The sequence below is a fragment of the Phocoena phocoena genome, chromosome 16, assembly GCF_963924675.1.
Source record: "Phocoena phocoena chromosome 16, mPhoPho1.1, whole genome shotgun sequence".
NCBI lineage: Eukaryota > Metazoa > Chordata > Mammalia > Artiodactyla > Phocoenidae > Phocoena > Phocoena phocoena.
In genome coordinates, this window is record NC_089234.1 from 36988879 (window position 1) to 37016759 (window position 27881).

Genomic DNA, 27881 nt, shown 5'->3' on the forward strand with positions numbered 1-27881 from the left:
CCAGCTTTGCATGAATCAGTTAAGTGTTTCTTAGGCAGTCCTTCCAAGTCTGGGGGTGCACAGGCCACCAAGACGCACATCAAGGAGAAAATGGAGAGGTGCCAATGATCTAGTAATTCTTTCCTGATCAAAATGTTTTGACACCTGAGAAAGAAGTGGATTATTTTGATCCAAAGTGACAAACAAATATAAAATAGCCAAGCATTATAACTGAGTCTGCATTTTCTATATGAATTCAAAATTGAAATATTTCACCATGAAATGTCAATAACCTGTGCAAAGACCTTTGAGGTAGAACTTTATTATATTCTACATTCAGATGTATGTGTAAGCTTTCCCTGAGTATGCTCCTCTCAAAACTGTAAACAAAATTTACAAATATGGGAAAATCTCTAGAATTATCAGTGGAGCTGGGGAGGTAATTTAGAGCCAGTTGATTGTGACATGACAACAAAAGATCACATCTACTGATTTATGGAATGAGGTCAGCCTGTGGATAGGCATTTGTATTTACAGATGTTAATTACATTCATACTTACAGAATCATGTGTTAGATACTTGAACATGATCTGAAATCTTTTGTCCTTTGCATACGTTCTTTTTTGCATACTTAACGTGCCCCTGTATTTACTCTTAACTGTGTCCGTCTTCCCAGCTAGATTTTAAACATCCTTGAAGGCAGAACCATGAGATGCTCAAAGCCTGTAAATATATTAGCTCTACAAATCTAATAAATGAAAAAAGAAAACACACCCAGTAAAAAAAAAAAGCCAAGCAATATTTATAGCTTGCAGCTACCCAGAACTTATTCGAACATTAATCTTTCTTTAGTAGATTCTTAGAACTGAGTTAGTTGTTTTTCACTTTAAGCCAAGCTTTCATTTTCATTTTGCAAGTCTGCATTTTCATGTTCACTAGTAATGTCCTTCTGGACTATATCTTGAATTTTCTCTGCAAGAGCATGAAGTTTGGCTTTTCTGAGACTTTTAATCAAAGTGCAATATGCATCTTTCTTCCCATGACTTTGATACCAATTACGGAGCAGTTGGACTTTCTGTTCAGCTGTATCTTGGGGATTGTCGTGCTTGATCTCATCTATTTTAGTTTCCTCCATACCATTCTTCCGAACAAATTCTTTAACTTCAGTTATTTTCATTTGTTCAGCAATACTAATGATATGTTTTCCCAAGTCAATGTCTGAAAAAATAGAGAATAGTCTCTGAAAATTTGTTTTTCTAAACAAAATTCCCACCTCTGAAAACCATGTTTATTTCTCCTCTTACAGTACTTAAGAATATGGGCAAGTCCTAGAGATCTAAAGAGCCAGTTAGGGAAAATCAAAAACAGAAACAACCTTGGGTTCTAATCCCAACTCCTCCTGTGTCCCCAGTAATTTGCTCTATTACCTGGGCAAGATACATAACATCTCTGTGCCTTCTTTTCTCATCTATAAAGTAAGAGGGCTGGAAAAGATCACCTCTAACGTCCGTATGGATTTGATGATCAATGACCCACACATCTAAAAGGCTGGCCAAGAGTTTATATGACCATCTTATCACTGACTCACAGGTCAAAGAACAGAGCAGAACAGAATCATGAATGTTGTTTCGGAACTAGGATACACCAATAATAACTGAGTCTACAATTCAGATTAGCCTCCGAGTCAACGTAGGCAGGAGTTCTGTACTACACCTAACTGCTTGTGAAGGAAAATTAAGCCTTCAGAATACAGCAACTTATGTTACCTGAGTATTGGTTATACATTTAAACAAACTGCTTAATAAACCCTTTTTGATGAGCAGGAAGAACTGGAACCTCAAGAAACGGCAAGACCCCCACTATATGTTACTGAAATTCACAAAATTATTTAACTCTAAGATTAGCCTGTGACTCCTAAGGAAGCCAACTCGATGAAATAAAAAGATAAAAGTTTTACCTGTGAAATTCACTGGCATCATTTCCTGGGGAGAAAAAAAATGGAGGGAAGGAGAAAGACAAAATATATTTAGAATACTCTAAATGTAATAGAATACTCTAAACGTAATAAAATACTCTAAATGTATAAATTTAGACTAAGTGACTAAGGAGGATTCTTTCACCATTCAAATTTTTATTTTGAAAGTTTCCAGCCTAACCAGAAACTAAGGAATATTGGCTTTTTTTTTTTTTTTTTTTTTTTAACGGAGGCAAGGAACCTAAGTAATTTGTGGAATGTGCTGAGATTATTCTTTATATAGACTCATGAAAATAGACATAATAACCATAATCATTCTAAAATTTTCTTTACTGTAACTATTCTAATTTTTGACACGACAACATAGTTTAAGTTGAAATGATTTTGTACCATATTGATTTAAAGAACCCTAAGCCTCACTGGCCCCAAATGAGAAAATCGTTATTCATCAAGTGAACTGGTTACTCTCCCCAGTGTATCTTTTGCTATATGTGTGTGTGGGTTCTTTTTTTTTGCCGCTCTGTGTGTGGCTTGTGGGATCTCAGTCCCCCAACCAGGGATTGAGTCCTGGCCATGGCAGTGAAAGCCACTAGGCTACCAGGGAACTCCCTCTTTTGCTATTTGAAATGCTTTTTGATTCCATGTTGTAAAAAGATATGGTGACAGATAAGGTAACAAGTGTCTGGAGAGAGCTGAGTTGTACCTTTACAATGGCTTTAAGTGTTATCTCTGTGCCTGGACTTGGATACGGAATCCCTGCTCTGGTAAAGGATGTCTCTCTGCATTTCTCTTCAGGATAATACCAACATGGAACATGGAAGCTTGGCCACATCCTTTTCTCAACTCCCTTTGTGTAAGTGAGAATTTATTACTAAGAATTAATTCTTGTTATTTGTATAGAAGCTTCTTATCAACTGGGAACCATATCTTAATTCATTTTTGATGCCCCTCTAACCCATGCACACACAGGCATCATAAATGTTTGTTTTTAAAAAAGTAAAGGTAAAAAGCTGAAGAACTACCTTCTCTATTTTTTTAAGAAAGCTGATGCATGTTTCAGCACTTACAGTATTTGAGGCTATAGATTTCTGGTGACCATTCTTTCTATTCCTGCGCCGTCTTTTCACCTCTGAAAGATCCAAGAAATTTCTATCAGACTCAGGTCTCAGCCTTGTAGGAAGCATGTGAGAATATACTCTCATACTAAGAGAAGTGTGAGAAGAAAGGAGAAACTCATTCATTGAAATTTAAAGCAACCGAGCACCACAGAGGCAGATTCGTCCTGATTTTGAAAATTCCATCCCACCGAGTCAAGTGGTCTAGAGATATGCCACACCTTAATGGAGCCATCCAGTTACCACACACTGGCCTAGCCTGAAGCTGGCTTTTGACTTATTGTATGGCCATCACCACTCCCTCTCTCTGGCTTGAAGCTGGGCACAGAAGCCATAGGCTATGGAAAGTCGACATCAGTTTGCCATGAAGTGACATTTAATGCCCCAAAACTCAAGTACACACACTCACAAATAATTCAAATATATATACTCAATAAGTGTATGCCTTGAAGTCAGTATGAGGTGGAAGAAAGAAACCTAGAAGTCTCCAAGCACAATTTAAGTGTTTATATTTTTAGTTAAACGATCTCTAATGGCAAGGCAATCTCTTTATCTTCAGCTGACCTGGAGAAACAGTGATTTGTTCCAACAGAAAAAGAAAACTTGGATGTTTCAGAGTTATTGAAAGTTGGCACCACCATGTGTTGTATGAATGATCTAAAGGGATTTTTCTAGAGTAACTATAAGTATAGCCAATTTTGGTTTACGTGCTGACTTTACTAAGTAACCCTCGCATAAAAGGTATTGCCACAGTATTTTAAGTTAAGGTGGAGAAATAATCAAAATGCATGGAGTCTGGACAAGAGAAAGGAGGCACAGACAGGGGTGAATTTATCAAGTATCCCCTGCAATGCCTTCGCTCCTTGAATTCTCTTTGTGTATGGGATGATCTCAATGTAGACTGAACGACCACTTCCGATTCTTGGCCAACTCAGCTACTGCCTAAATACAAATACCCTTGTTCATGGGGAGGGTGGGAACACCCAATCAGTGCCCCAGAATGGTTGCTCAAAAACAGTAGCTGAGAGATAACATCATCTGTTCTTACCAGCTCTCAGGGGTGCATTTAGAAACAGGAATTTAACACCATACCAGAGCTGCCTACCTGGTAGGAGCTTTCTTTCTCCTGGTAGGTAGGAGACAGGAGGGAATTCTTGTGAACAACTACTTCCCAAGTTACTTCAATCTACAGTTTGAACAAAGTAAGAACTTACCCCTGTATATCAGTGCAGATATTGGAATGAGGATCAGGGTGGCCCATAAAATGTGTAAGTTAGATCTGGATCCTGTAGATTGGAACACTGGACATGGTAAATGAAAGTAAGCAATTTTTAAGATTAAAACGAAGTACTCTCAAAGAATCAAAAGTTTTGGATTGGCTTTTCTTCATATTTTACAGTGGGGTTGGAAGAAAGGAGAATATAATCATAAAAAGAAATAATTACCTTCTCTGCATTTGGTGTTGCTGGTTGGTGTGCATTTCTCAATGATTCCATGTTCACACCTAGAAAAAAATACAGAGGGAATTCAGAAAGCCTGGTGGACTGATTCCTTGATCGTTTTCAATGACACACTATAAATCCAGGGCCATTTTATTCATTTTCGCATTTTTGGCAAACATATTCCCTCAAATATTTCTAAATTAGCATCTACACTGGTGCAAATTCATAACATAATTTGGTTGTTTAGATGAAAAATATCCCAAAGAATGACTATGGTTTAAAATGCCTTGAGGTAAAAGAAGGTATTAAAAACATCAACATAGAAGAAAAAGGATGAAATAGACACAAAAATAAAGTTTAATTTGGTCATAAACTGTGCTCTTAAAATCATAAATTTCCAAAAACAATTTCCAAACTGTCCCATAGAACAATAAAATGGCCAGACAATAGCCACTGCCCAGGCTGCTGCTTAGGGAGTCTACCTAGGTGGTCCTTAAAGGTTACCCATTTTAGCATCAAGTCGTGATTACAGCACTCAAGAGGTTCCTGTGGGATTTTCTTCAGACAGCCAAACACTGACCAATTGTCTGAATTATAACCTGGCTCTGCCTATTACTTAACTAGGTGAGCTTAGGCAAGTCACTTAACCACCATGAGCCTGTTTTCTCATCAATAACAAGGAGATAATATTACTTGCCTCAAAGGGTTACTGTGAAAAGAAAATTAAATCAAGATTATGAGGTATTTAGAATTATTATTATCATTATTTTACTACATTAGTTCCCCTCCCGATCCCCACTTACACTGTCACCATGACCGTACTCTCAGACACTTAGGCTAGAAAGGTTAACTGCACATAATTTAACACTTTCTAGTAAATAAGAGACATAAGGCATTGTGTCTCTGCTTTTCAAGTCTACTAAGTGAACTCCTAAAAATTTCCCAAGGTGAATTACAAGTTTAAGGAGAGGCACATGAATATAATCCTAAATATTAATATTTATACAAAACAACATCTTACAAAGCGAAAGCTGTTTTTACAACACATATTACCCAGTCTGATCTTCACAGAAATTAGGTTGATAAGACAAATGAATATTATCTGCATCTATGAATGAGGAAACTGAAGCTCAGAGAGGTTAAGTGATTTGCTCAAAATCACCCAATTAATCAGAAGAAAAGTGAAATCTATAATCAGGTGTTCTATCTTTGGGTCAAAACCAAGCTCTTTTAGCATGAAAGACAGGTCTTTCATGATCTGATCCTGGCTCCTTCTCAGTCTTTCCTACACTCCAGCCAGGTTGTCTGTTCTCCAGAGCTTCCTTTTATCTCTTTGCAGTGGCTGTTCCCCTGCCTGGAATGTCCCTTCCATCCGTGTACACCTGGTAAGGCTCTTTCTTTCCTTCAAGACTCAAGCCATGTGTCATATCTTTACCCATCTCCCCAGGCAGAGTTGAAAGCTTTTCCTATATAATTCAACACTCTGAGTACAAGTCTCTTCTTGCCACGTGGTGTGAACACAATAACCACTGCTTTTCTTGACACTCTCTGCCTCTAGCCTTAGACCTTCAAAGCCTGGCCCGTGTCTGCTCATATCGTTGGCTTGAGCAGCCAGCACAGTATCAAGCACATAGGAGGTGTTCAATAAATGTTTAGATATAGGATGTTTGGGTGAAGAAATGGTTATCTAGTTGCTTGGAGGCTTCCCTTTAGGAAATCATTCTCTCCCAAGATATACCTAGTGTTTTAACCAGAGAAAGACTAAAACTTACGTAGTACAAGGGTTACAGTGTTCGCACAGAGATATGTTACAAAAAAAGTTTGGTTTACATCTGCACTTGGTATTCTGGGTCCGGGTACAGTTTTCTTCCACTTCTAGGCCTAGAAAAACAATTTGCAGACTATTAATTAGAGCAGCTAGTTATAAATGGACAATGAAAAGGATGGGCAGGAGCTGCATGGATTTTTGAGTTCCAGCGCTTGTTAGCAGTCACACCATCACACCTTTAGTAACACAACTAGCATTTAAATGCCAAATACGCAACCCCAGGTTGAAAGAGTTGAAATCATTTAGCAGAGTTTTAAGTAGACAGACAATCCAGCAACCTAGACAACCCCACCTGTACTTAAATGGCTCCCTTTTTCTCATCTAGAGCCTGGCTACTCCAAGTACGGCTTAGAGACCAGCAACATCAGCATCACCTGGGAGCTTGTTAGAAATGCAGAGTGTCAGGCCCTGCCCAGACCTACTCAATCAGACCAATGCCAAAACCCTCACTTAGAGATTCTGATTTTATTGCTCTGAGACGGGAGCTAGGTGTTGGTATTTTTCGGAGCTTCCTGTTTGATTCTAATGTACAGCTAGGGTTGAGAAACACTGCTTTAGAGCCTAAATAGGGAGAAGAAAAGCTTTACATCCAGAGAGTTCTTGATGTCTAACAAAACTGGGAATACTTCCGTTTTATTTTAATCTGAACCCTCAAGATAGATTGGGATATCCATGAAAATTCAGGTCCCCAATTGGAAGTATCAGGACAAACCAGATCCCCAAAGAAGGGGGAGCAAACCACCCACCTCTTGGGTTCCTCTGTCCTTGTATCTGAAGGAGTCTGAGCTCTTTCTGGCTAAGAACAAAAGCCATTATACAAGCATAAATCAAAGCAGGAAAAAAACGTCCCCGCAGTTTTGATTGGAGCTCATGGACCCTGTTCACCATGTTTACGTTTAGTCATTCTCCTACATCTGGGAGAATTGCCTAGACTTGACTCATAAATGTCACTCAGTACCTGGTCCTGCTTCACCCCAGCCAGGCCCATCCTGTCCCTCCTGTATGCTGACATAGTGCCAGAATAGGTCCCAATTTCAGACTGTATTATACATGGTGATACATACAGTACCATGATTGGTCCCTTTCGATTGTTTATTAAGACACTTACCGTGTTCTCCATCACAAACTCTACATCTTCTGCAGTTATAAGAATGATGGTTCTTGTCTGTGTACTCCTCCCCCTCTGCACAGAGTACACATTCTGGTTCACCTCCATCAATTTTGCAATCATCATTTTTCCGTTTGCCTGCCCAAGAAAAAAAACGGAGCAAGTGTTTAAACGCAAGGTAGTCATGCAACAGCAAGGGAAGTCTGAAGGGATGATAATAAAACAGGAGTGGAGGGGCTAAGCTAATGAAATATAAATATAGTAGGGGAGAAAGTTGTTGTAAAAATCGTGGCAAGAGACAGAATTTCTCCCAAGACAAAAGCTAAAAGAGTCACTAAGGAATATGCCTACAGAAATAGGATGATTAAAAACAGGAGCATATAAAACAGAGGTTAGAATGACCAAAAAAGCACTAGAAGAGACGCCTTTACCAACTTTGGGGGGAGGAGAAAAGAAGGTTGCTAGGTATATATTCATGGTAGAGATGACTGCCACTGGCCACTGAGGTTACCTAGTTACTTCTTGTTTCTCTGACTTATTTTACTTTCCAAAGTCCACAAATCCTGACAAGGACAGTATTGTTTAAGGAAGAGAACATTTAAAGTTCTAAAGACTTTGGTCAAATATTTAATAGCAACAATATCTTTAACAAAGTGCTTAACCTGGGACTTCCCTGGTGACCCAGTGGTTGAGAATCCACCTTCCAATGCAGGGGATGCAGGTTCGATCCCTGGTCAGGGAACTAAGATCCCACATGCAGTAAGGCAACTAAGCCTGCATGCCGCAACTACAGAGCCTTTGTGCTGCAACTACTGAGCCCATGTGCCACAACTAGAGAGAAGTCAGTGCACTGCAACAAAAGATCCCATGTGCCTCAACTAAGACCCGACACAGCCAAACAAAAGAAAACAAACAAAAATAAGTGCTTAATCTCTCTAAGCCTAACTTCTTCATGCATATGATGGAGATAATCATACTTCTCTTGCATGGCTAACATTACTGCACAGGACCTGCCTAGTAACTGCTCACAGTTCCCTTTTCACTCCCCTTTCTTTCTATTCCTTTGCCGTTAAGCGACAGAATACATTATGATGTGCAGGCATGAACATATTTACAACAAAATTTATTACCAGGTTTGCTATCTTAATACGCAAAAGTTTAAATCATATTCGCATTTACTTTTATTTACTTTAAAAATAAAATGAGTCATTGGATTTCTATTAGTAAGCATTATACAACAATGCCTTCTGGAAAATTCATTTATTTAAGAAGTGTTTATTAAATACCTGTTGTGTGCCAGGCACTTTCTAGGAGCTGGAGATACTGCAGGAAATAAGACAAAGCCTGGTCACCAAAGGCTTCACATTGTCAAGGTAGAAGCAGGCAATGAACAAATAAATACAAGACGGCAAGTGGTGATAAGTGCTGTGGGGAAAGCTAGTTTAGGGCAAGTGAATAGAGAATGAAAATGAAAGAGACAGAAAATTTAAAGGGAAATCTAAGAGAAAAGCCTGACTAGTGACTGTAATTATTATGTTATAACTAATTTAAAAGAATAGGCAAAATCTAATCTGCCCGCCTCGCATGTACAGCAAAAATAATTTATGCTCTTTCCCCAGGTACATGACTTTCTTAATAACCTCATAGCATTCTTTTTTTTTTTTGCCTTTTAAAAGAAAATTTATTGTAACATTTCAGACAATTACTCTACATGACTGTTCAGAAAATATTCTCATTTTAGATCCCATGACAACAACAACAAAAGATTAGTAGAACAACAACAAGAAAAATTAGTATACAGAGAAGGTGAAAGAAGGAACACTGGAGATCTATATTAAATTTGAAAAGAAAATTCCTCAGTAACAGTAGCTCCTTGCCATTCATGAGCAATATGTTATAAAACCAACACAAATACTCAATTTCACTTTTTCCAGTACAGCATGTAGTTTCCATCCAGAAGAATGCAAGTAAAATGTATGTGCACCCATCAGATCCATAACAATTCTTATAATGGTAATAATAAATGATAATATTAACACTTATTAAGCCAAGGACTCTGCTAAACACTATTAACACATTTCCATTTAATGTTCACAACAATCATAAAAGGTCAGAACTATTATTATGTCCATTTTACAGTTAAAGAGCCAGACTCAAAGAAGTCCAGTGACTTGCCAAAGGACATGAAGCTTGTTAATAGCTAGGAGGACCAACCATCCCTGTTTGCCCAGGATGTGGGACTTTTAGTGCTAAAATTGGGGACGTCTCAGGCAAACCAAAATATGTTGGTCATCCTCTAAGTGTCAGATGGAGGATTTGAAAGCAGGGTTTGATGCCAGAACTTGAGCTATTAAACATTATTCAGTATCTGCTTGGTAAAGATTTCAGCTACCATGTTACAAACAAAGACAAAACTTTTGAAGTGTTACCACAGCTGGTAAAGTGTAGGAGTTTACATTCCAAGACTGGAAGCTCCCTGAGGTCAGGGGCTCTGTCCTGTTTCTCTGCCTTCATCTCACAGTCCCTGTGGCTTATCTGCTGCACTGGAGAATGTGTGCCCTGGGACATGGTTCTTCACTTGCTTTGCCTTTTCCTTTTTAACACTGTCCCATAACTCTCTCTCTGAAGTCAAAGCTTCCCCATTTGCCTTCCTGGGATCACTCTATGGAGGAATTATTTACTTGGTATGCCCACTCTGGATGCCAAAAACCTAACTGCAAATGGTGATTAGTACACAGTTCAACACATTACAATGTCTTTACGTTCTCCCTAATTTAGGACTTTGTAAAGGATTAGTCAATGTGGCAGAGATCCCTGATTGTCACCCAATATCCATTTTCCCTTCTCCCATAGGAACAGGATATTTACCAGGGGACATGGCTGCCCTGAGTCAAGACTACATCTCCCAGCCTCCTTTGCATGGCCATGTGACTAAGTCCCAGCCAATGGGATGTTAGCAGAAGTGTCCAGCAATACCTTCCAGGATGTTTCCCAGAGTTGGTGGGCAGTTTAAGTCTAAAGTTTCATCTGCTGTATGTGCATGAACAGCAAAAATAATGTAAGCTGCCTCTCCTGGGAACATGACTTTCTTAATGATTTCATAGCATTCTTTTTGATAAAACAAAATACTACATAAACAAATTATGAAATTTAAACATATACAATATTTTAGTAAACAAAGGCAATGATAGGTCAATAGAAAAAAAAATACATTGTGGAAACTCAGAACCAAATTTAAATACAGTGCATAAGGGTTCTATACCATTGCAGCAGTATGTTTAAGAAAACCAAGCCAAAGTACAACTTTAATTGCTTGTCAGTGGAATTATACTGCTTTCTAAATGAATTGGCCTCTTTAATGAATTACCTTGCAGAAGGTGCCTGGCACAATGCCTACAGCATGACAGGGATACAATATCACAAGTTCTTTCTTTTCTCCAATGTATACAACCTAAATTTATCAAAATATTTAAAAAGTAGTTGTTTTCTTGAAAATAATATTTTAAAATATATTTGTTTCTGAGTATAATAGTACATATGCTCATAGTAGGAAATTTGGAAAATTTAGGAAAGTGTAAAAAACACCTATATGTCAACTGCTCTGAGATACTGTTTTCATTTTGGTGCATTCCTATGCATATAAAGACACACATATATACATGTGAGTATATGTGTGTGTGTGCACATATCTGTGTGTGTGTGTGTCTGTGTATATATATATATATATATATATATATACATATATATATAATGTTATATATATATACATAATGTTATATATATATACATATATATATAATGTAGGCAGTGTACCATAGAATCCTTCTTATTGGATATGGTGATGTGATGAGGACTTTTTTGATTAAAAATGTCAGTTCACGTAAGGGATCATTGAAAAAAATACTGTCAATATTTCAATTTATAAAATATAACTATATAATGATTTGCCACTCTTGTGATGTAGAAACAAGTTATTAGAATTCTACAGTCTTTCTCACTTAAGTCACATCCAAAATGCATCACCTATGATTTCCTTTTTTCTTTTTTGGGGGCAAAATCTGACTTCATCTTTATTTTATTTATCTATTTATCTTTGGCTGCGTTGGGTCTCAGTTGCAGCACATGGGATCTTCGTTGTAGTGCACAGGCTCTGTAGTTTGCAGCACACGGACTCTCTAGTTGAGGTGCGTGGGCTCAGTAGTTGCGGCATGCGGGCTTAGTTGCCCCGTGGCATGTGGGATCTTAATTCCCCAACCAGGGATCGAACCCAAGTCCTCTGCATTGGAAGGCGGATTCTTAACCAGTCGACTACCAGGGAAGTCCCTGATTTCCTTTCTCCCTTTCTTTCTTTCTTTTCTCCTCCTTCTTTCTTTTCTTTCTTCCTTTCTCTTTGATGGAAAGAAAACTTAAAGACACCAATAATCTGTATGAAAGGCTTTAACATTTTTGTGATTTTTCCATGTATTTTGCCTCCACCTAATACATTAACATTTGTTTTAGTAACCCAACTTTACTGAAATTCTCCAAAGCATTCAAAATAATTTTCATAGAAATAAAATCTGTTTTTTCTGTGTATTCTTATATTGGTTTATATAATATTTAATTAAATTACATATTAATATCACAACACCAATGAGCATAAACAAATTTGGAAGCAATCTGAATACTGATAAGCTTAAAATTAAAAAAAAAAAGGAATAGAAGTGGAAAGAGTGTTTAGTATATATTGGACACCATCCAGGATCTTTTAGAGATGGAGCAGAGAGAATTAGTTAATCCAGCCAGCAGATCAGTTAGAAATCTCTTAAGGGAATTTATATACATTGAGGCTTATATCAGAAATATATCAGAAAACATGACTTTGATTGATACATAATATTCCAGTCTTTGAATACTCCAAAATTTACTTAATCTTACATCATTGGGTATCATAGTGAAATGTCATGCATACAATATTTTCTTTTATTTTTGACTATTTTCTTAAGACATTTTTCTCTAAACCTGTTACTGTGTCAGTGTATTTTCAAAGTTTTGATCCACATATCCAAATTTCCTTCTTAAAAGGTTTTTTAACAGTTTACATTCCAAGAATGACATATGAGAGTTATCTCACAAGCAAACTCACCAGGACTGAGATCACTTCTAAAACGAAAATAAAACAAAGCAAAACAAACAAACAAAAAGCAAACAAAGTCCTTAACAGTTTGATATTCAAAGCTTATTAGCTTCATTTTAATTTGCATTTTAGGTTTTAAAAATAGGAGTAAAGGTCTCAATTCACAGGAAAAATGATGGTGTTTAGCAAGTTACAAAAAAGCCAGAAAGCCATTCTTCATTCTCATTTGGAGAAGAGAAAATGTGAATACGCTTAAATGTAAATGGGTTAGATTATGAGAGATTTTCCATAAGGGTTATTAAAACCTGGAGAGAAGGCCAAGATGGACTGTTAGAATCTTTTTATAAACAGGGCCCGTGCCTGTTTAGCAGCTAGAGTGCTGGAGGCCTGGAAAGCCAAACATGAAACTTACCACCGTCCTTTATGGTTCTATTAATCTATCGCATATGCCCGTGTGTTGTTTTCCTTTATCTTCCTGTTTTCCTTCACAATGCAACTGGGAGATCCATATCTGTATAAAATAGTAGTCAACTCTACTCCATGTTGAAAAAAAAGTCTGCCCAATTGCTTTTTGCTTAGCTTCCAATTTGCTAGTTTGAAGGATTTCCAATCTGAAATTGGTTTTCATTTCAAAAATGCTGATTTTAAAAAATGGTTGGTTTTTCTCCGTTGCTTTCCTAGCTTACCTAGTTATTTGGCTGTAAAATGCAAATGTATTTTGCAGGCTTCAGTGCTAGGACAAACAGCTTTCTCAGAGACTTTCTGATCAAAGGGAAGTGTTAAGACATCTCTTAAGGATAGAAGTCCCTTGTTTTCAGAGCTCCACAATTATTATGATATATTCTCACCAGTCTGACGTGCTAAGTTTTAATATCCACAAATTATTCTGCTTTTGCTATTGAAAAATGGAGCTAAATAAATAAATCCTCTCATTTCTGAGGTACATGTCATTTATAAATTATATTTACTTATTCTCACATCAAACCAGTGTGATAAAGATGACATAAGCTGGTCTTTGGAAAATAATGCCATATTTTTTTCCTTCCCAGTCAGGCCATAATGCAGGAGAACTAAACGCTACAAAAACACTCTCTTCATTATTCTTATACGCTACTCCTCACCCTGATTTTCATTCTGATCGCTAGATTTTTTTTGTATAACATACCAGGAGGACACGGCTGACAACAAAATTCGTGCTCACGATACAGGCCTTCATTGCAGCTCTCCCTTTTAGTAATATTCTTACTCAATTTCAGCATCTCAGAGTTGCTGTCAGCCACATGGGCATTATCACCTTTAGACAATGGTCCAGCAATGGAGGTAAATATCTGTAAATGAAAAACATGAAGAGACTTTTACTGATTTCTGAACTAAGCAACTTGGTAAACAGGTGTAAGCCGCCCCAAATGGCTGTATTTTATTTGCCGTGCACAGGCAAAATCAACGTGGGCTCCATCCTTCCACTGACTCATCTCCAAAAAAAGGAGCAGATCAATTGCATGACAGTCCAGACCTCGGGTTCTCCAAACTACCCGAGAAACAGCATCACGGATGGTAGGAGCCACAGCTCTGGGCTCAAAAGTCACGGCTCCCACTTATCAGCCCTATGATTGAGGGGAAAGTCACTTAAATTCTCCACGTCTCTGTTTTGTTATCTATAAGGCGGAAATAATCTCTTCTTCATAGGTTTGCTGTGATGATTAAATAAAATAATGCACTTCAAGTTCTTAGCACAATTCCTCACACATAATAAATAGGTGGCTGGTAAGCAGTATTATTATTATTATTATTATTATTATTATTATTATTAAGTTCCAGTGAGGGACAACATAGCAGAGTAGGAAAAAACATGAAATTTCAAAACGACTGTGGTTTGAATCCCAGCTCTGCTGCCAACACTGACTTTGGGCAAGTTAAAGGGCCTCACTGATACTCAGTTTCCTGATCTGTAAGTGACAACAGTACTTTCTGTCTTGAAAGGTTATTGTGAGGATAAATAGTGATAATTTCTCCCAAACCTGGTACTTAGCTTACAGCATGTTCTGTTTCTTCCTTTTTTATATATAGCAATAGAATCTACAGTTTTGATGAACTCCTTCCTGGTTATCTAACCATACAATAAATCCTTCCAACAGGATTTTCTTCACTTTTATTCAGGAAAAATGAACTTCTCTTAATAGAGAACCAATCTTTAATTTATTATTTGTTCCTTTTTTCTGGAGACAAAACCCATAGGTCCAAGTGACACTGTGTCAAATTCATCTTAGTTGGCTTGAGTTCCTTAGAAAAATGAGCCCCTAAAATGTATGGAAACGTTTGGAGGTAATGTCTGTTTGATTCCTTTCTCAGGTTTTCTAAACATTTATTGTTTGTCCCTCTAAACACAAATACAAATAATTTCTCATCTTGTGTGGAATATGTAAATTCATTTCTAAGCATCAAAAAATTTTAAACTACCGGTTCTGAGGAGTTTTCCCTCAAGGTCATTTTTCATAGTTTTTATGGTATACTTTTTTTCTTCTTACTTTATGGCATCTTCTGGGTCAAGGGAACTAAATATTCTTCACGTATAAATCACTGCCACAGGAGTCCCCACATCTTCCCTTTTAGCCCTTCCCCCTTTGTCACCAAAGCCTGCCTCCCTTCTAAGTCACAAGATACCGCGGGACCTCCAAGGAAGGAGGGACGAAGGAGATGCGGTTGCCATCTTTTCCTCCTGCGATGGATGTATTGATGTATTGAAAAATACATTTCTAACATCCAGACTCCAGGAGGGTATATCACACCAAAATATCAAGAAAATACCTGACTTATCCAGGGTCACTCATGAGCAAAAGGTAGAGAGCTAGGACTTGTCTGAGTCTCCTCACTCTTATTATAGTGTTTTTTCCCCTACACCCAACTCACGATAAAATACAGCTTACTTTCTCTATATGAACAATTCTATGTAAAGAATAATTGGGAATGGTAAACAGATCAGAGGAATTATGCCTAAATGTACTGGCTTCACTATCAAACCACTACCTTTTCAACCCAACAGACATTTCACTAGCACCTTCTATGTGCCAGGTCCTGTGAACACAGAGACAAGTAACATTGATTATAATCGAAAATGAATGTTAAGTTTCCAAAAGCAGATTTGCACATGGGCATATTATTTGTAATGTATTAATCATTGGGGGATTTTTTAACGTTATATTTGCATGACTCTTACTTTTTAAAACACATTTGAATCTATGATCTGCTTCTAAAGCAGCTTTGAACAAAAAGTATTTATTAGTATCAATTTCTCTTTTCAAGATGACAGTTCCCCACTTCTTACCTTTTCTACAGAAGGTCATCCTGTCATCCTGTTAATATCAGTCCCTCTTCTAGATCAGAGCATTGATAGCTAATGAACAGTAACTGAATTGGGCACTTTAGGAAATAATAATGTGATTGAAATCACACCAAAGGGTTAACTGCTAAGATGGGAAGGGCTTTCAAATGAAAGTCATTCACCTTTTAGGATCCTTATTCTATAACAAACTTTGTTCTATTTGACAGTCAGAAATTAAATATACTAACCATGTAACATTCCAGACATTGCCAGCACATGAAAATTCTCAAACAAATGTAAAGATCTCTGTAGCTAGAAGAAATCAGTAAGTCCTTTTTGCAAGAGATAATGGAAAACAGAATCTAAACAACCAAACTGAGTAGAAGCAACTCCTTTCTGTTATCAGCCACCCCTGTGGCTGGGAAGAGGGAGTTAACAGTGAGATGTTACTTGCTCTCCTTCTCTTTCAATTCTGGTTTCTCACCAGAAACTGAAGAAAATGACACAGATTTAAACTCAAAGAGATCTGAGTCAAAATTGGGTAGCCAAAATTGACAAGTCAAAGGTGCTCAAAGTTGATACCCAATAGTGTGTGTGTGTGTGTGTGTGTGTCCCCCACAGCTATAGGTCCCATCTTTTCCTTGGTAAGCTAATTTCATCCAGCAGCCATGTGACAATATTACAAGCAGGTCCACAATTCCTGGTTTAAATGATCAAGCACTCAGAGAGTGCTTAACATTTATGTAATGTAACATTTATGAATTGTTACCTTAGTGTTATTTCTAAAAAAAACTGGGCGTATACTAAACGTTCTGGAGATGTCTAAAAGAAATGTACTTTCTAAGTTTGCTTTAGTTTTGAAGTTTTTGACTGGAAATCAAAACCCACTGTCCAAAAATACATTCAGAATTTGAGAAATGTGAATCTTGGAGTAGAACAGTGAAAGACATAAACATCACTGGCCATGGAGCAGATACCAGCGCCAAACTCATCTCATATTTGATCACACCTGCTTCACAGAGCTGAATTTCTGGAAACATTTCCTACTTAGTTCAGCATCAAAGAATTATGTCAAGGATAAAAAAAGAAAGATGGGTCTAAAGAGCATGTTCTAACTCTTACAAGATATTATGTAAGCAGTGTTCCACACAGCTTGTGTTTTTTTACGTTTTTGCATTAGCTCAAGTTGGTAGTATGCAAAGATTTAACCCAAACTTTCCAGGCAGAAACTGGGGTGTTTTTAACTGTGACAAGGCAGGAAACCCACAAAGAACTAAGTGATCAGAATGCTCAAAAAAATTTTTTTTCAAAAAAGCTGAAAAGGCCAGAAAATCAGTTAAATCAAAGATGTGAAAAGTGGATAAACTAAGGCAAATGATAACCAAATGGGAAAAAAAGGAATAAAATTAATTTAAAATTTCCATCATGACAAAGACTAAAAAGTCAGAGAGACCTCAATTTTATATTCCGCTGGGAATAATATTAGCTAACACATTAATCAATTATTTAAATGAGTAAATACTTTGTTGAGTACCTACTATGTGCCAGACAGACATCCAAGAACAGAGCAGTAAACAGATAAAGACTTAGCTCTCAGAGTTTATATGTAAATGAAGTGTACTGTATTAGTCAGGGTTCTTGAGAGAAACAGGACCAATAGTGCTTGTGTGTGTGCGCACACACGTGTGTGTGTGTGTGTGTGTGTGTGTGTGAAGAGAGAGAGATTGATTTATTTTAAGGAATTGGCTCACACAACTGTAAAGGCTTGGCAAGTCCAAATTCTGCTGATGGGGTAGGCCAGTATGCTGAGGAGTCAGGGAAGAGCTGCAGCTCAAGTCCAAAGGCAGTCTGGCAGAACTCCTTCTTCCTTAGGGAATCTCAGTCTTCATTCTATTAAGGCATTCAACTGACTGAATGAGGCCCACTCACTTACAGAGGGTATCTAACTTACTCAAAGTTTACCAATTTAAACGTACGAATCAACCAAAACAAACAAACAAGCAAAACTGTCGCAGAAACATCCAGAATAATGTTTGAGCAAATATCTGGGTGCCATGGTCCAGTCATGTCGACACATAATGTTAAGTATCACATGGAGGGAAATGATAAAGAAACAAAGAAATAAGCAATACGTCAAGGAGGAATGAGTGCTGTTTAAAGGAATAAAGCAAGCTTGGGGGCATGGAGAGTTTGAAGGGTGAGGTAGTGATGTTTTAGGAAGAGTGGTCTGGGAAGGCCATGGAATAAGAAGATATTTGGGCAGTGACTTGTTGCAAGTGGATGACTAGCTGGGAAGGGCTTTCCAGGCAGGTCACACCCAGAGGAACTTGGCTTAGCCCAAATGGGGACATACCTGAGGACATCAGCAAAAGCATTATTAGCAGCTAGCTATTAAGAGAGTTAAAGGTAAATGTCTCCTGAATCACACTGGTAATTAACATGTTGACCACTGAAGCCACAGTGGGATCACACAGCCAATCATAACCATAGACGCTGCAATCTCATAGAATCCTGGAACGTCAAAGCAGAAAGGGACCATATGAGCATCTGCTCAGCTTCAATACAGATTTTAAAAATGGATCTCCTTGCATCTTTCATTATCTACAGGATTTTAATATTTTCTGCAAATCAGAAAATGTGCTCCTCTCTCTCCTTCTGAATTGTTTGTGAAAATGTTAAGTCAGGAAACCAAACCCTAGACATTTGCCTAGCTTTTTACAAAGTTTATTCACATACATCACCTCGTGGTCATCGCAATAAATCTACACATGAGGAATTATTACGGCCTTATTTTATAGCCGAGGAAGCTGAGCACAGAGTATATGAAATGATTCGTCCAATAACCCACAGTTAGGACTGGCCAAGGGAGGACTCGACAACTCTGGCCCAAACGCCTCTGGGCTGTTTCAGGTTTACAAATTACTTTCCTAGTTGCTTTCTCCACGTAGGCACACAAACAACTCAATTTGTTTTCAGACAATTGTTCGCAACACGCCTATGTGTTAATTATACAATGAACCTTCAAAGCAAATGCATGTTGAAGGTGGAGGCAGTCTGGCAGGAACTTCCTGGAACCCAGAAGTCAGTCCCCTGCCCTCTAGTCTGGGAAAACTGTAGCAGGACTGTCCAGGTTGGGGTTCTGGCTGGCAGGGAAGGTGAAACTTCCCAGCCCTGGTCTGCAGCTTGAAAGGAAGGGGAGTTTAGGTTTCCCTTCCTCCAGCCTGGGTGCCATCGTACCCACTGTGAGTCCCTTGCAGGGGGGGGATGTGCAATGCACAAATAGGAATCAGAAGTCTTCCTAGCCTCCAATCTTTGCATTTGCTCCATTTGAAACTCTCAGAAACAGGGTGACGTGAGACTTTGTCCCTTGTATCAGATGATGAGAAACTGAGAGAACAGCTGGATTTTTATTAATTATCTGCATCAGTGATGAATCACTTTTCATAGCCAACCTGGTTACTACATAGAAGAAACAAAGCAGGAATGGAGCAGGAATGGCCAGACCCAGAAACTGATGACCACCCTTGAGGTATACCACTTCACTTTGACAAGCTCTCCACACTTTCCCAGGAATCATAAACACCCAAGATTTAATATGGCAATTACAAATAGAGTAACATTGCAGTGACTGAATTAAACAAACTACTGGAAGAAACTGAGAATCCCATTAGCATTACTTCAAAGAAGCAGTGCGGCAATTGGCCCTAAGAGATGAGCTAGGGTTTGAAAAGGAAGTTTAAAAAATCACTTTTTTTTTTCTGTTCTTAGTGAAGTTCAAAGCAAACAGGAAAAGAATTTTAAAAAGCAGAGGAAAAAAAAAAAAGGTGTCTGGTGGTGAAAAATGGCAGCAAGAATAAGTAGACATCTCTGGAACAGTCAGCGAGATTTTTCAGTACTGAGCACACACTTCAGGCTGATTATAAATATTCAAGCTGACTACAAGCTCTCCAGTAATCATGGTGAAGAGTTTGAGAGATGACCCAACCCAAGCCCTTCATCTTATAGGAGAAGCTATGCCTCAAACTGGTGGTGGGGTGACTGGTCCATGTCACACAGCTAGCTCGAGAGATTCAGACTCCTATGGGCTGAATTGTATCTCCCTCACATCCATATTCCTATGGTGAAGTCCTAACCCCAAGTAGCCCAGAATGTCACCATGTTTGGAGATAGGGTCTTTAAAGAGGAAATTAGTTAAAATGAGGTCCTTGGGTGCACCTTAATCCGATATGACTGGGGTCCTTTGTAAGAAGAAACTTGGACACAGGCACAGACAAGGGGAAGATGACGTGAAGACACAGGGAGAAGGCCATTGACAAGCCAAGGAGAGAGGCAAGGAAGAGATCATTACCTCAGGGTCTAGGCTCCTTCTATCCTCCAGAACTGAGAGAAAATAAATTTCTGTTGTTTAAGCCACCCAGTCTGTGGTGCTGTGTTATGGCAGCCATGGGAAATGAATACAGGCCCAAACCACCATCTCTTAATTCCCTCAGATTCTGGATTTGAGGGAGGTCAGTGGTGCATACACACTTGGGAATTCCTCATAGCTGAGCACTAGGATTTCCCATCTTGAACTATCACTGAACTAAATAGACAAGAGATTGCAAACAGTCTTCAGAACCGGAATCATCAGGGGCCCCTAGGAACCTGAACTTCTTCCCAGTCTTACAGGCCCCACTAGGGGGTTGAAATCTCACTGTCCCCTACTGTCCAGGACACAACTGGAACAACAGGCTAGTTCTGGTCATTCGCTCTTTAGACTTTTAATTACTTATCAATACTTTAGGAAAAAGGAATTCTAAAAAGACCATTAATAGTTCACCATTTCCAACTGTATAATGCATCTCGAATATATTTGTGTAAAGGGTAAGGAAATAGTAATGACATTTTGTAGTAGGTGCATTATTGAAAAACTGAAATAAAAACAAATAAAAGAAAATTTTCTATATTAAAGAGATAAGTGAAGATTCCATTCATTCTTACTTTTTTCAAAATGAGTAAATAAAATTACACAAGGTAATCTTATTCCAGTAATGTTTTCATTCTTTCTTAAGGTTAGTTTCTTGGGAAGACCGGGACAGAGATAGTTGAGGCAGTGGGAGTACGTGACTGGTTAGACCCCTGACTGAATCAAGCCATAAATAAAACAAAATGAGGAAACCCAGAGAATTTCGTCTGGGATTAGATTTTGAGTTTAGTGCTAGAGTTAGAAAAATCATTTTCAAAACCCTGAAAGACATTAGAATCATGTAGTGATGGATTAAAAATTTTAAAAATGCTTAGGTCCCAACACAGACCTAAAGAATCTGGATCTCTGAGAATGGGGTCTCCTTATGATTATGTTCAACCCTGTTACTTAATATTTAATAACCCTGGTGGTTATTTTGATGCTCCTCCCAGCTGAAGACCAACTGGAGGAAGCACAATTTGAGGTTAGCAGGCAACTACATTTACATGTGAGAAGATAAGAGTGTTACAGAGTAACAGCATCTGTGCTCTGCACTTGCAAATCAGAATTTGACTTTTCATGGAGAAATAATGACCCTTCTAAAAATAAGCCCGAAAAGAAAAGAAGTCATCTTTGGTGGAGGAAATGGGTGATGGGAGGGCTACCAAGTCCTAAACTAGAACCCTAGAGTGCTTAAATGCCCAGAGGGGTCCCAGGGCTATCACAGGAGTAAAGCATCCAGGTGGAACAGACAACAAAGTGTAGGAGGGGCTGGTCAAATGGAGAGGTGCACGTGGACCAAAGGGGCAGCCATTTGACCCAGGGGAGTGGGGGTCAGGTGGCATGTGGGTCCAGATCTTCCATTTTTCAAGAGAAACCAAAATCTTCCAACATTTAAGTGGTGGCAGCTAATACTAAAAACATATACCTGCATACATACATACTGTATGTGTCAATAATGTGAAGGGTAGACAAAACATTGGGCATTGTAAGCCCAATTTTTGAAATCAGGCCTAAATCCATACAGACATCCATGTGAAAAAACAGTCCATTAGGAACAAGGATCCTTTTGTGAGGATGGCTAAAAACCATAGCTCAATCCTCAGCAAGGGGCAAGAGCCTTACACCACATGTTCTGAGTTCATTTTCTCTCTCTGTCTCCCCTCTCTTTTTTCTAAGATCTCTGACCTCAGAAATCAAAAGTGTTGATGTTTCTCACATCTTATATTTTTATGGCCTCCCAGAACACAGAGGTGACTAAATCCAGAATGCTGCATCACTTGACTGTAGGACAGACTGACGTTAATGACTCCGAAGCAAAGCTTATTCTAATTTTCCAAGTTTATCCCAGTTCACAGCTTAACAAAACCTACCTACGGTAGGCTTGCTTGCCTTGCTGGGCTGAGTACATCTGACGATTGAATTTGTAGTCAGATTTGCTAACTTACAAGATTGGCCTTACTCAAAATGTACAATTTCATACGAAAGTCACTATCATCCCGCACTTAGTGGATCTTGGGCCAGGTGTCCAAGAGAGCAATGGCTGCTGTTTCTAACTGCCCAAAGATGGGGATGGCTTGGTTGCACAAAAGCTCATTCCAAATCAGAAAGGGAGCTGTGATCAAAGAGGAGAACTAGCCCATTTCCTTCTGAGGAAGGTGAAGTTAACAATCTTACAATGATCAACTTTCTAATTTGGGCCTTACAACTCATAGTCTCACTTCAAAGAAAATATTATGAAAGTAGGCAAGTACTTTTGAATTATTTGTTCCTGTTTAAGACTGAATGGAAGATAGTTAATTGGTGTTAGGAGTCCAACTACATAAAAAGCTAAAGATACATTATTTTATTTCATTTTGTTTATTTATTTATTTATTTTATTTCTTTCATTTGAAAGCAAGGGTCTTCCAGAAAATGAAAGGACTTATTAGGTAGTTAAATGCTGCTTTCCCACTATTGTGAATAGATACACACACATAGCAAAAAGAATACAATACTATCCATTAAGGGACTTACAATGGTCCTACAAATATTTTTTTGGTAATAAGCTATATATGTTATTATCTTTACATTATTACTTATTATTTTTCATCATAAGTCAATAAGTCTTTAGTACCTATTACAAAACATGTGCTCATTTAAGGGACTTTTGGAACCTAAGATAATTCACCAAAAGGCACTTAACTCACTAGGGGTTTTCAAGTGGGGGATTTCCTTATTCAGGTTTTTGACCATCTCTTAGAAAATGATTACTCTGTCCTTGGCAGTTGTGGTAGCCTTCAGAGAGATTCCTTTGAACTACTGACATTTCCACCATTAAGAACTATTTAGAAGTAAATTACTTGTTTAGTGTCCCAAAGAAACTTACTTAGAGACAACATCCAAATCCTGAGTCCTCTTTGTCTTTCACCTTTTGCCTTCTCTAAACTCAATGCAAGAATAAAAATTGCTTTTTCTAAATTAAACTCTAATTTTGCCACCAAGGGTGGTAACTGTATTATGGAGACAGACAATAGAAGATTTTTCATTCACCCAATTGTAGCTAGTCATGAAGGACCCAAAGATTTCCATATATCAATTTCATTTTTCCTTTCCAATCTTGCCATCTTTTATAAATTTCTGTTTTTCCATCCTGGTTGTTAATGTTTTAAATTACATTTCATAATTTATTTTATTGGTAAGAATTTTCAAGTTTTTTATGATTTAAAGAAAACCTGTTAAAAACAACAATAAACAGAAACACATTGCAACCTATTTCATGTCTCTTAGGCTGGTTTAAGAAAAATTATTAAATTATAAACTAAACAACTGTCCTTTATTTTGTCCCTGAAACTCTTCTGTATGATTACTTATAAATATACCGACTTCTTTTTCAGCGGCCCTCTCCTCGTCCTCGACCATAATTTTGAGAAGTGTTCTAAGAAATAAAGGAGAGGAAAATGGCTAATCTAGTAATGCCTAACCATAGACCTAAACAGTACAAGACAAAACCTATCAGGACTATGTGCTATTAAAAGAAGCAGTAGCAGTCCTCACAGCTATTTCTCACACAAATTCCTAAAGTAAGTTTGCCCCTTTTTCTGTATCCTTTAGACACTTGTGAATTGTTTGGGGCTTTCAAACTTACTTATCATAGGTCCCATGGAAATGACACCCAGAAACTAGGGGAGAGAAAACTAACTCCAAGAGGGAAGAAGGAAGGGAAGAGAAGCAAAGAGGTAAAGGATGGGATATTTGCTGACCATAGGTTGCGCTAGAGACAAGAGGACTAGAGGAAGAAAGAGGAAAAGAGAAAATATGGCCGCTCCCTCCCATCCACTCCCAGCCCACTGACATGATTAAACCAAATTTGCTTCTGCGTTCCATGTAATTAGCACTCGCGCCCCCATTTAATTTATTTGCACACTAGTAAATAAAGCCCTACTAAGTGCGAAGTCATAAAAGCAAGCATTTTCTGGAGACACACAAGGTGACATAATGGTGTGGAAACTTCTTTACGAATGGAGGCGTGATATTGTGCCAGTGATGGGGACAGGGCAGCATTCTGTGTAACTAAATTTAAGAGTCATATTAGAAAAGAGAAATAGAGGATATACTACCAAATGCAAACAATGATTATGGCCTAATTTTTTAGGCCATATATCATATATAACAGTAATAAGAAAATTATGTTTAATATATATTATAGATATTATAACATGTACATATAAATAAATGTGTGTATATATATATGCACATATGTGTGTGTATGAATGTGTGTGCATTCTTTCAGAAAAGCAGTTTCCTTGGTGCTTTAAACATGCACCTCTGGTAAAGATGCTATAGTATAAAAGTTAAGCATAGCTCTGGGCCTTGATAATTTTGCTACACTTATTAGTATCGTTATTCCAAGAGCTAAGAGATTGTCAAAGCAACTAACACTGCAATAAGGCAGTGGTTAATGATAAGGAAGAGAAGAGTGTGATCTGAGGTTGTATAAATGGTTTCTCAATTTTGAATCCTAAATTTTCTCGAAGAAAATTTCTAAAGGAGCCCAAATATTGTACATTATTTCTGAAAGGATCAGGGAAATTTTTTTTTTTCCAATCATAAGATTGTTCCAGACATCAATGCTTTTTTCCTTTCAACTCTTGGTGTCATCTGGACATCAGGTGCAATCAACGAACCGCCCGGGCTTTGGAACTGGATCTAAATTAAATCCCAGCCCTGCCGCTTACTGTTTGGACTCGGTCTAATTACTTCAGCTTTCTGAACCCCATTTCGCCATCTGTAAAATGGAGATGAGGACATCTTCCTTACTGCGCAGCTGCGAATGAACTGAGATCACATTCGTAGACATTCTGATCACTGTGCCTGGCACTTTGATGGGGACCAACAAAGTAAGAATCCGTTGGCTTTCAGAGAATTCGGAACTCACATGAACCTCTGGAGGCCAAGTGTCTTCGATCAGCCATCACCAAGCTGGCATTGCTGAGGTAGGGACTCTCCAAAAGAGGTGGCCGCTGCTTAGGCTTTTAGGCCAAGTACAGGCTCCCCAGCGCGTGCGCGGTGGCAGCAGGTACCACCGCCTGAGCAGTGAGGCCCAGGTTCCCTACCGCCCCGGAGTTCAGCGAGCAATGAAAGATAAAAGAAAGAAAATGGAGAGAAGAAAATTAAAAAAAAAAAAAGACCAAACCTGAGATAGTGACTCACGGTCTTAAGGAGAGGGATTACCGGAAGGGAAACAAAACAGTTTCTTTTTCTGTGTAGCGATAAGAAGGTAAACAAGTCTCTTAAGGCGCATTCAGCCCCAAGATAACTTTTTCAAGAAAGAAACGGTGCAGTCCAAAGCCTCAGGTTTAACCACCGCCTCGGGGCTGATTTATTCCCTAAAGTTGGGAACTGCCGGAAAACCTGTATTACCAGTGCAGGGAGTGCAGGTTCTCACCGCCCCGCGGCGCGCACATCCACCAGCACAGCAGCGGTGCTTCGGCGTGACTTGTAAGGACTTGTCCAGAAGATCCCCTCCAGTCTCCGGTCCCTCCAGCGACCCTCAAATCTCGCACGCCCCGGCCCGCCCCTCGCGCCCACCCCTCTCTGGGCCGCGGACAGCGTCCCCGGGGAGCACCCGGAGCTGTTCCGCCTGCCCCGCGGGCTTACCGCTCTATATCCAGCCCCAAGAAAAAACGAGTTCCCCGGTTTCCTGAGATCCCGCCCTCAGGGAAAGTCCTGGCAGCCCTGGTGAGCCAGCCTGTCAGAGGCCGGACAAGCCCGCCGCCCACGCGCGCATCCCCCTGCCGCCCCCGGAGCTAGTCCAGCGCCCGCCCGCACCGCGCCCGCCCAGTGGCCGAGCTGGGAGAGGCTCCCGCCCGGACAGGAGAAGACTCACCAGTGGCCAGAGAACCCAGATCTCGGACATGGCTGTGGAGCAATCGCCAAAGTGAAGGAGCCTCTCCAACTGGCACCCGAGCGGGTCACACACCCCGTGAGAAGTGACAGCCCCGCCGGGCTCCTCCCCGCGCTCCAGCCAGCCTGAGAGAGTGTTCCCGCCGGGACCCGCCCCGGGGCGCTCACGCACAGTTACTCCGGTAGCGCTTTTCTCTTTCTCCAGCAGCGTCTCCGAGCACCCGCGTGTCTCTTCTGAGAGACCCGAAAAGACTTAAAGAAAGGTCCCCGGGCCCGGGGGCGGGGGGGAGCCGGGGTTGGAGGAGGAAGCTTTGCTGCGGAACGCCTGGGTGGGGGAGGGCGCCGTCGATTCAGCCTGCGCGCGCATGGGGCGGGGTGGGGGGGTGACGGGGTTGTAGAGCCGGGAGTGGGGATTTGTTACACAAACGGGCATTCCCCGTTGCGGGCGTTTCCGCAGTCGGCTGGCATGCCTAGCTCAGGTGAGGATCTTGAGAGCGGGCTTGATGTCCTTTCTAAACTCTTCCGCAGTTTAAACTGGGAAGGCTGGGGAGGACTGGGGTGCAGAGCGCAGACATTCTGCCTCCGTGCAGAAGCCTCGGCTAACGGCTGGGATTCTCAGAAAAGACCCAGTCTTCCCTCAGCTCCACGTGTTGTGGTGGTGACCTGAGAGGCTCACAGGAGTCCCCGGACTAGTGTATGTAGTGAGAGTTACCGAACGAAAAGTTTCAGATATTGTGCTATGGGGATTCCGAAGAGGACGGACCCCTTACCTTTTATTTCTCAAGAGGAGTACAAAGCTAACTCCCAAGACAAATCACACAGCTCCAGCTGTGTTAGAAGTTCACAATTACTTCCCCTCTTTTGTTACTCATTATTTCCTGGCGAATTTTCTTAAAAAAAAAAAAAAAAAGTAGTACTTTAGTGCTTTGGTTAACAGCTCGAAGTCACTATTGTTTTGGAAAAGTTGATCTGTTTAGCCAGTTCTGCAAGAATTTTACAGAAGGAAGTTTGTATAATGACATCATCAAGGAGCATGACTCTGAAAGTAGTTCCTAGGCTGGGCACCAGTGAAGCGGTATTTCCTCGGCATCCTTCACTAAGCTTTACACCCTCACTCAGGTACTCTTCTTCCTTCCCAGATGGCTGTATCCCATTAGGAACACTCTCCTTTCCCTCCCTTTGCCTGGCTCATTCCTCATCCATCAGACTCCCTCTCTGTGGACATTTTCTTCTGGTAGCCTCTCCAGGCTCCCAAGTCTGGGTGAGGTCACCCTCCTAAATGCTTTCACTCACCTGGTGTTTTGCACTGCCCTCATGGCCCAGTCTTGTAGATATGGATTTACCTGTCTCTGCTCATCTCCCTGCAGATTGATAGTGCTGTGAAGAAGACCCTGGCTGGCCAGTCCGGTTCCTACAGTTCCCAGCCCAAAACAGACACAAAAAGAAGTGAATGGTGGGGGGCTGGAGCCAGGAAGTTGGGGGTGTGTGTGGGATGTGGAGAGACTGTGTATTATCTTTGCAACTTTTCTGTAAACCTAAAACTGTTCTGAAATTTAAAAGTTTATTGAAATTTAAAAAGAATCATAAAAGGAAGGAAGGGAAGAAAGGAGGGAGGAAGGGAGGGAGGATAGAGAGAAAGAGAGAGAGAGACAGAGAGAACAGTTGACAA

General features: G+C 39.6%; 2 protein-coding genes across 3 annotated transcripts in view; one reads left to right on the plus strand and one right to left on the minus strand.

Moving 5' to 3' along the window:
- Nucleotides 1-865: 865 nt before the first annotated feature.
- Nucleotides 866-26645, minus strand: FAS (Fas cell surface death receptor). The gene is made up of 9 exons (XM_065893902.1): nt 26486-26645; nt 26196-26443; nt 13729-13891; nt 7448-7585; nt 6284-6392; nt 4515-4573; nt 4284-4370; nt 3022-3083; nt 866-1219 (listed from the first exon to the last, which is right to left on the minus strand). Exons 1-9 carry the CDS (start codon nt 26643-26645, stop codon nt 866-868), a joined length of 1380 nt encoding a protein of 459 aa, XP_065749974.1.
- The window catches only part of ACTA2 (actin alpha 2, smooth muscle), a 50380-nt gene continuing 48063 nt past the window's right edge, over nt 25565-27881 (plus strand). The window contains exon 1 of one of the 2 annotated variants that reach the window (XM_065893746.1): nt 25565-26291. The gene's annotated coding sequence lies outside the window, so the exon portion shown is untranslated. Of the gene's footprint in view, nt 26347-27881 lie in introns of both variants that reach the window. The other variant, XM_065893745.1, reaches the window with a different exon arrangement.

Bases quoted from the DNA above. Each gene is read 5' to 3' on its own strand.
- FAS (XM_065893902.1), bottom strand. From the start codon at position 26,645: ATGCCCGTTTGTGTAACAAATCCCCACTCCCGGCTCTACAACCCCGTC. The intron at 7,586-13,728 runs GTATGTTATACA...TTTCTTGGGCAG, and splicing joins TTGTCAGCCGTGTCCTCCTG to GCAAACGGAAAAATGATGAT. The intron at 6,393-7,447 runs GTAAGTGTCTTA...TTGTTTTTCTAG, and splicing joins AGTTTGTGATGGAGAACACG to GCCTAGAAGTGGAAGAAAAC.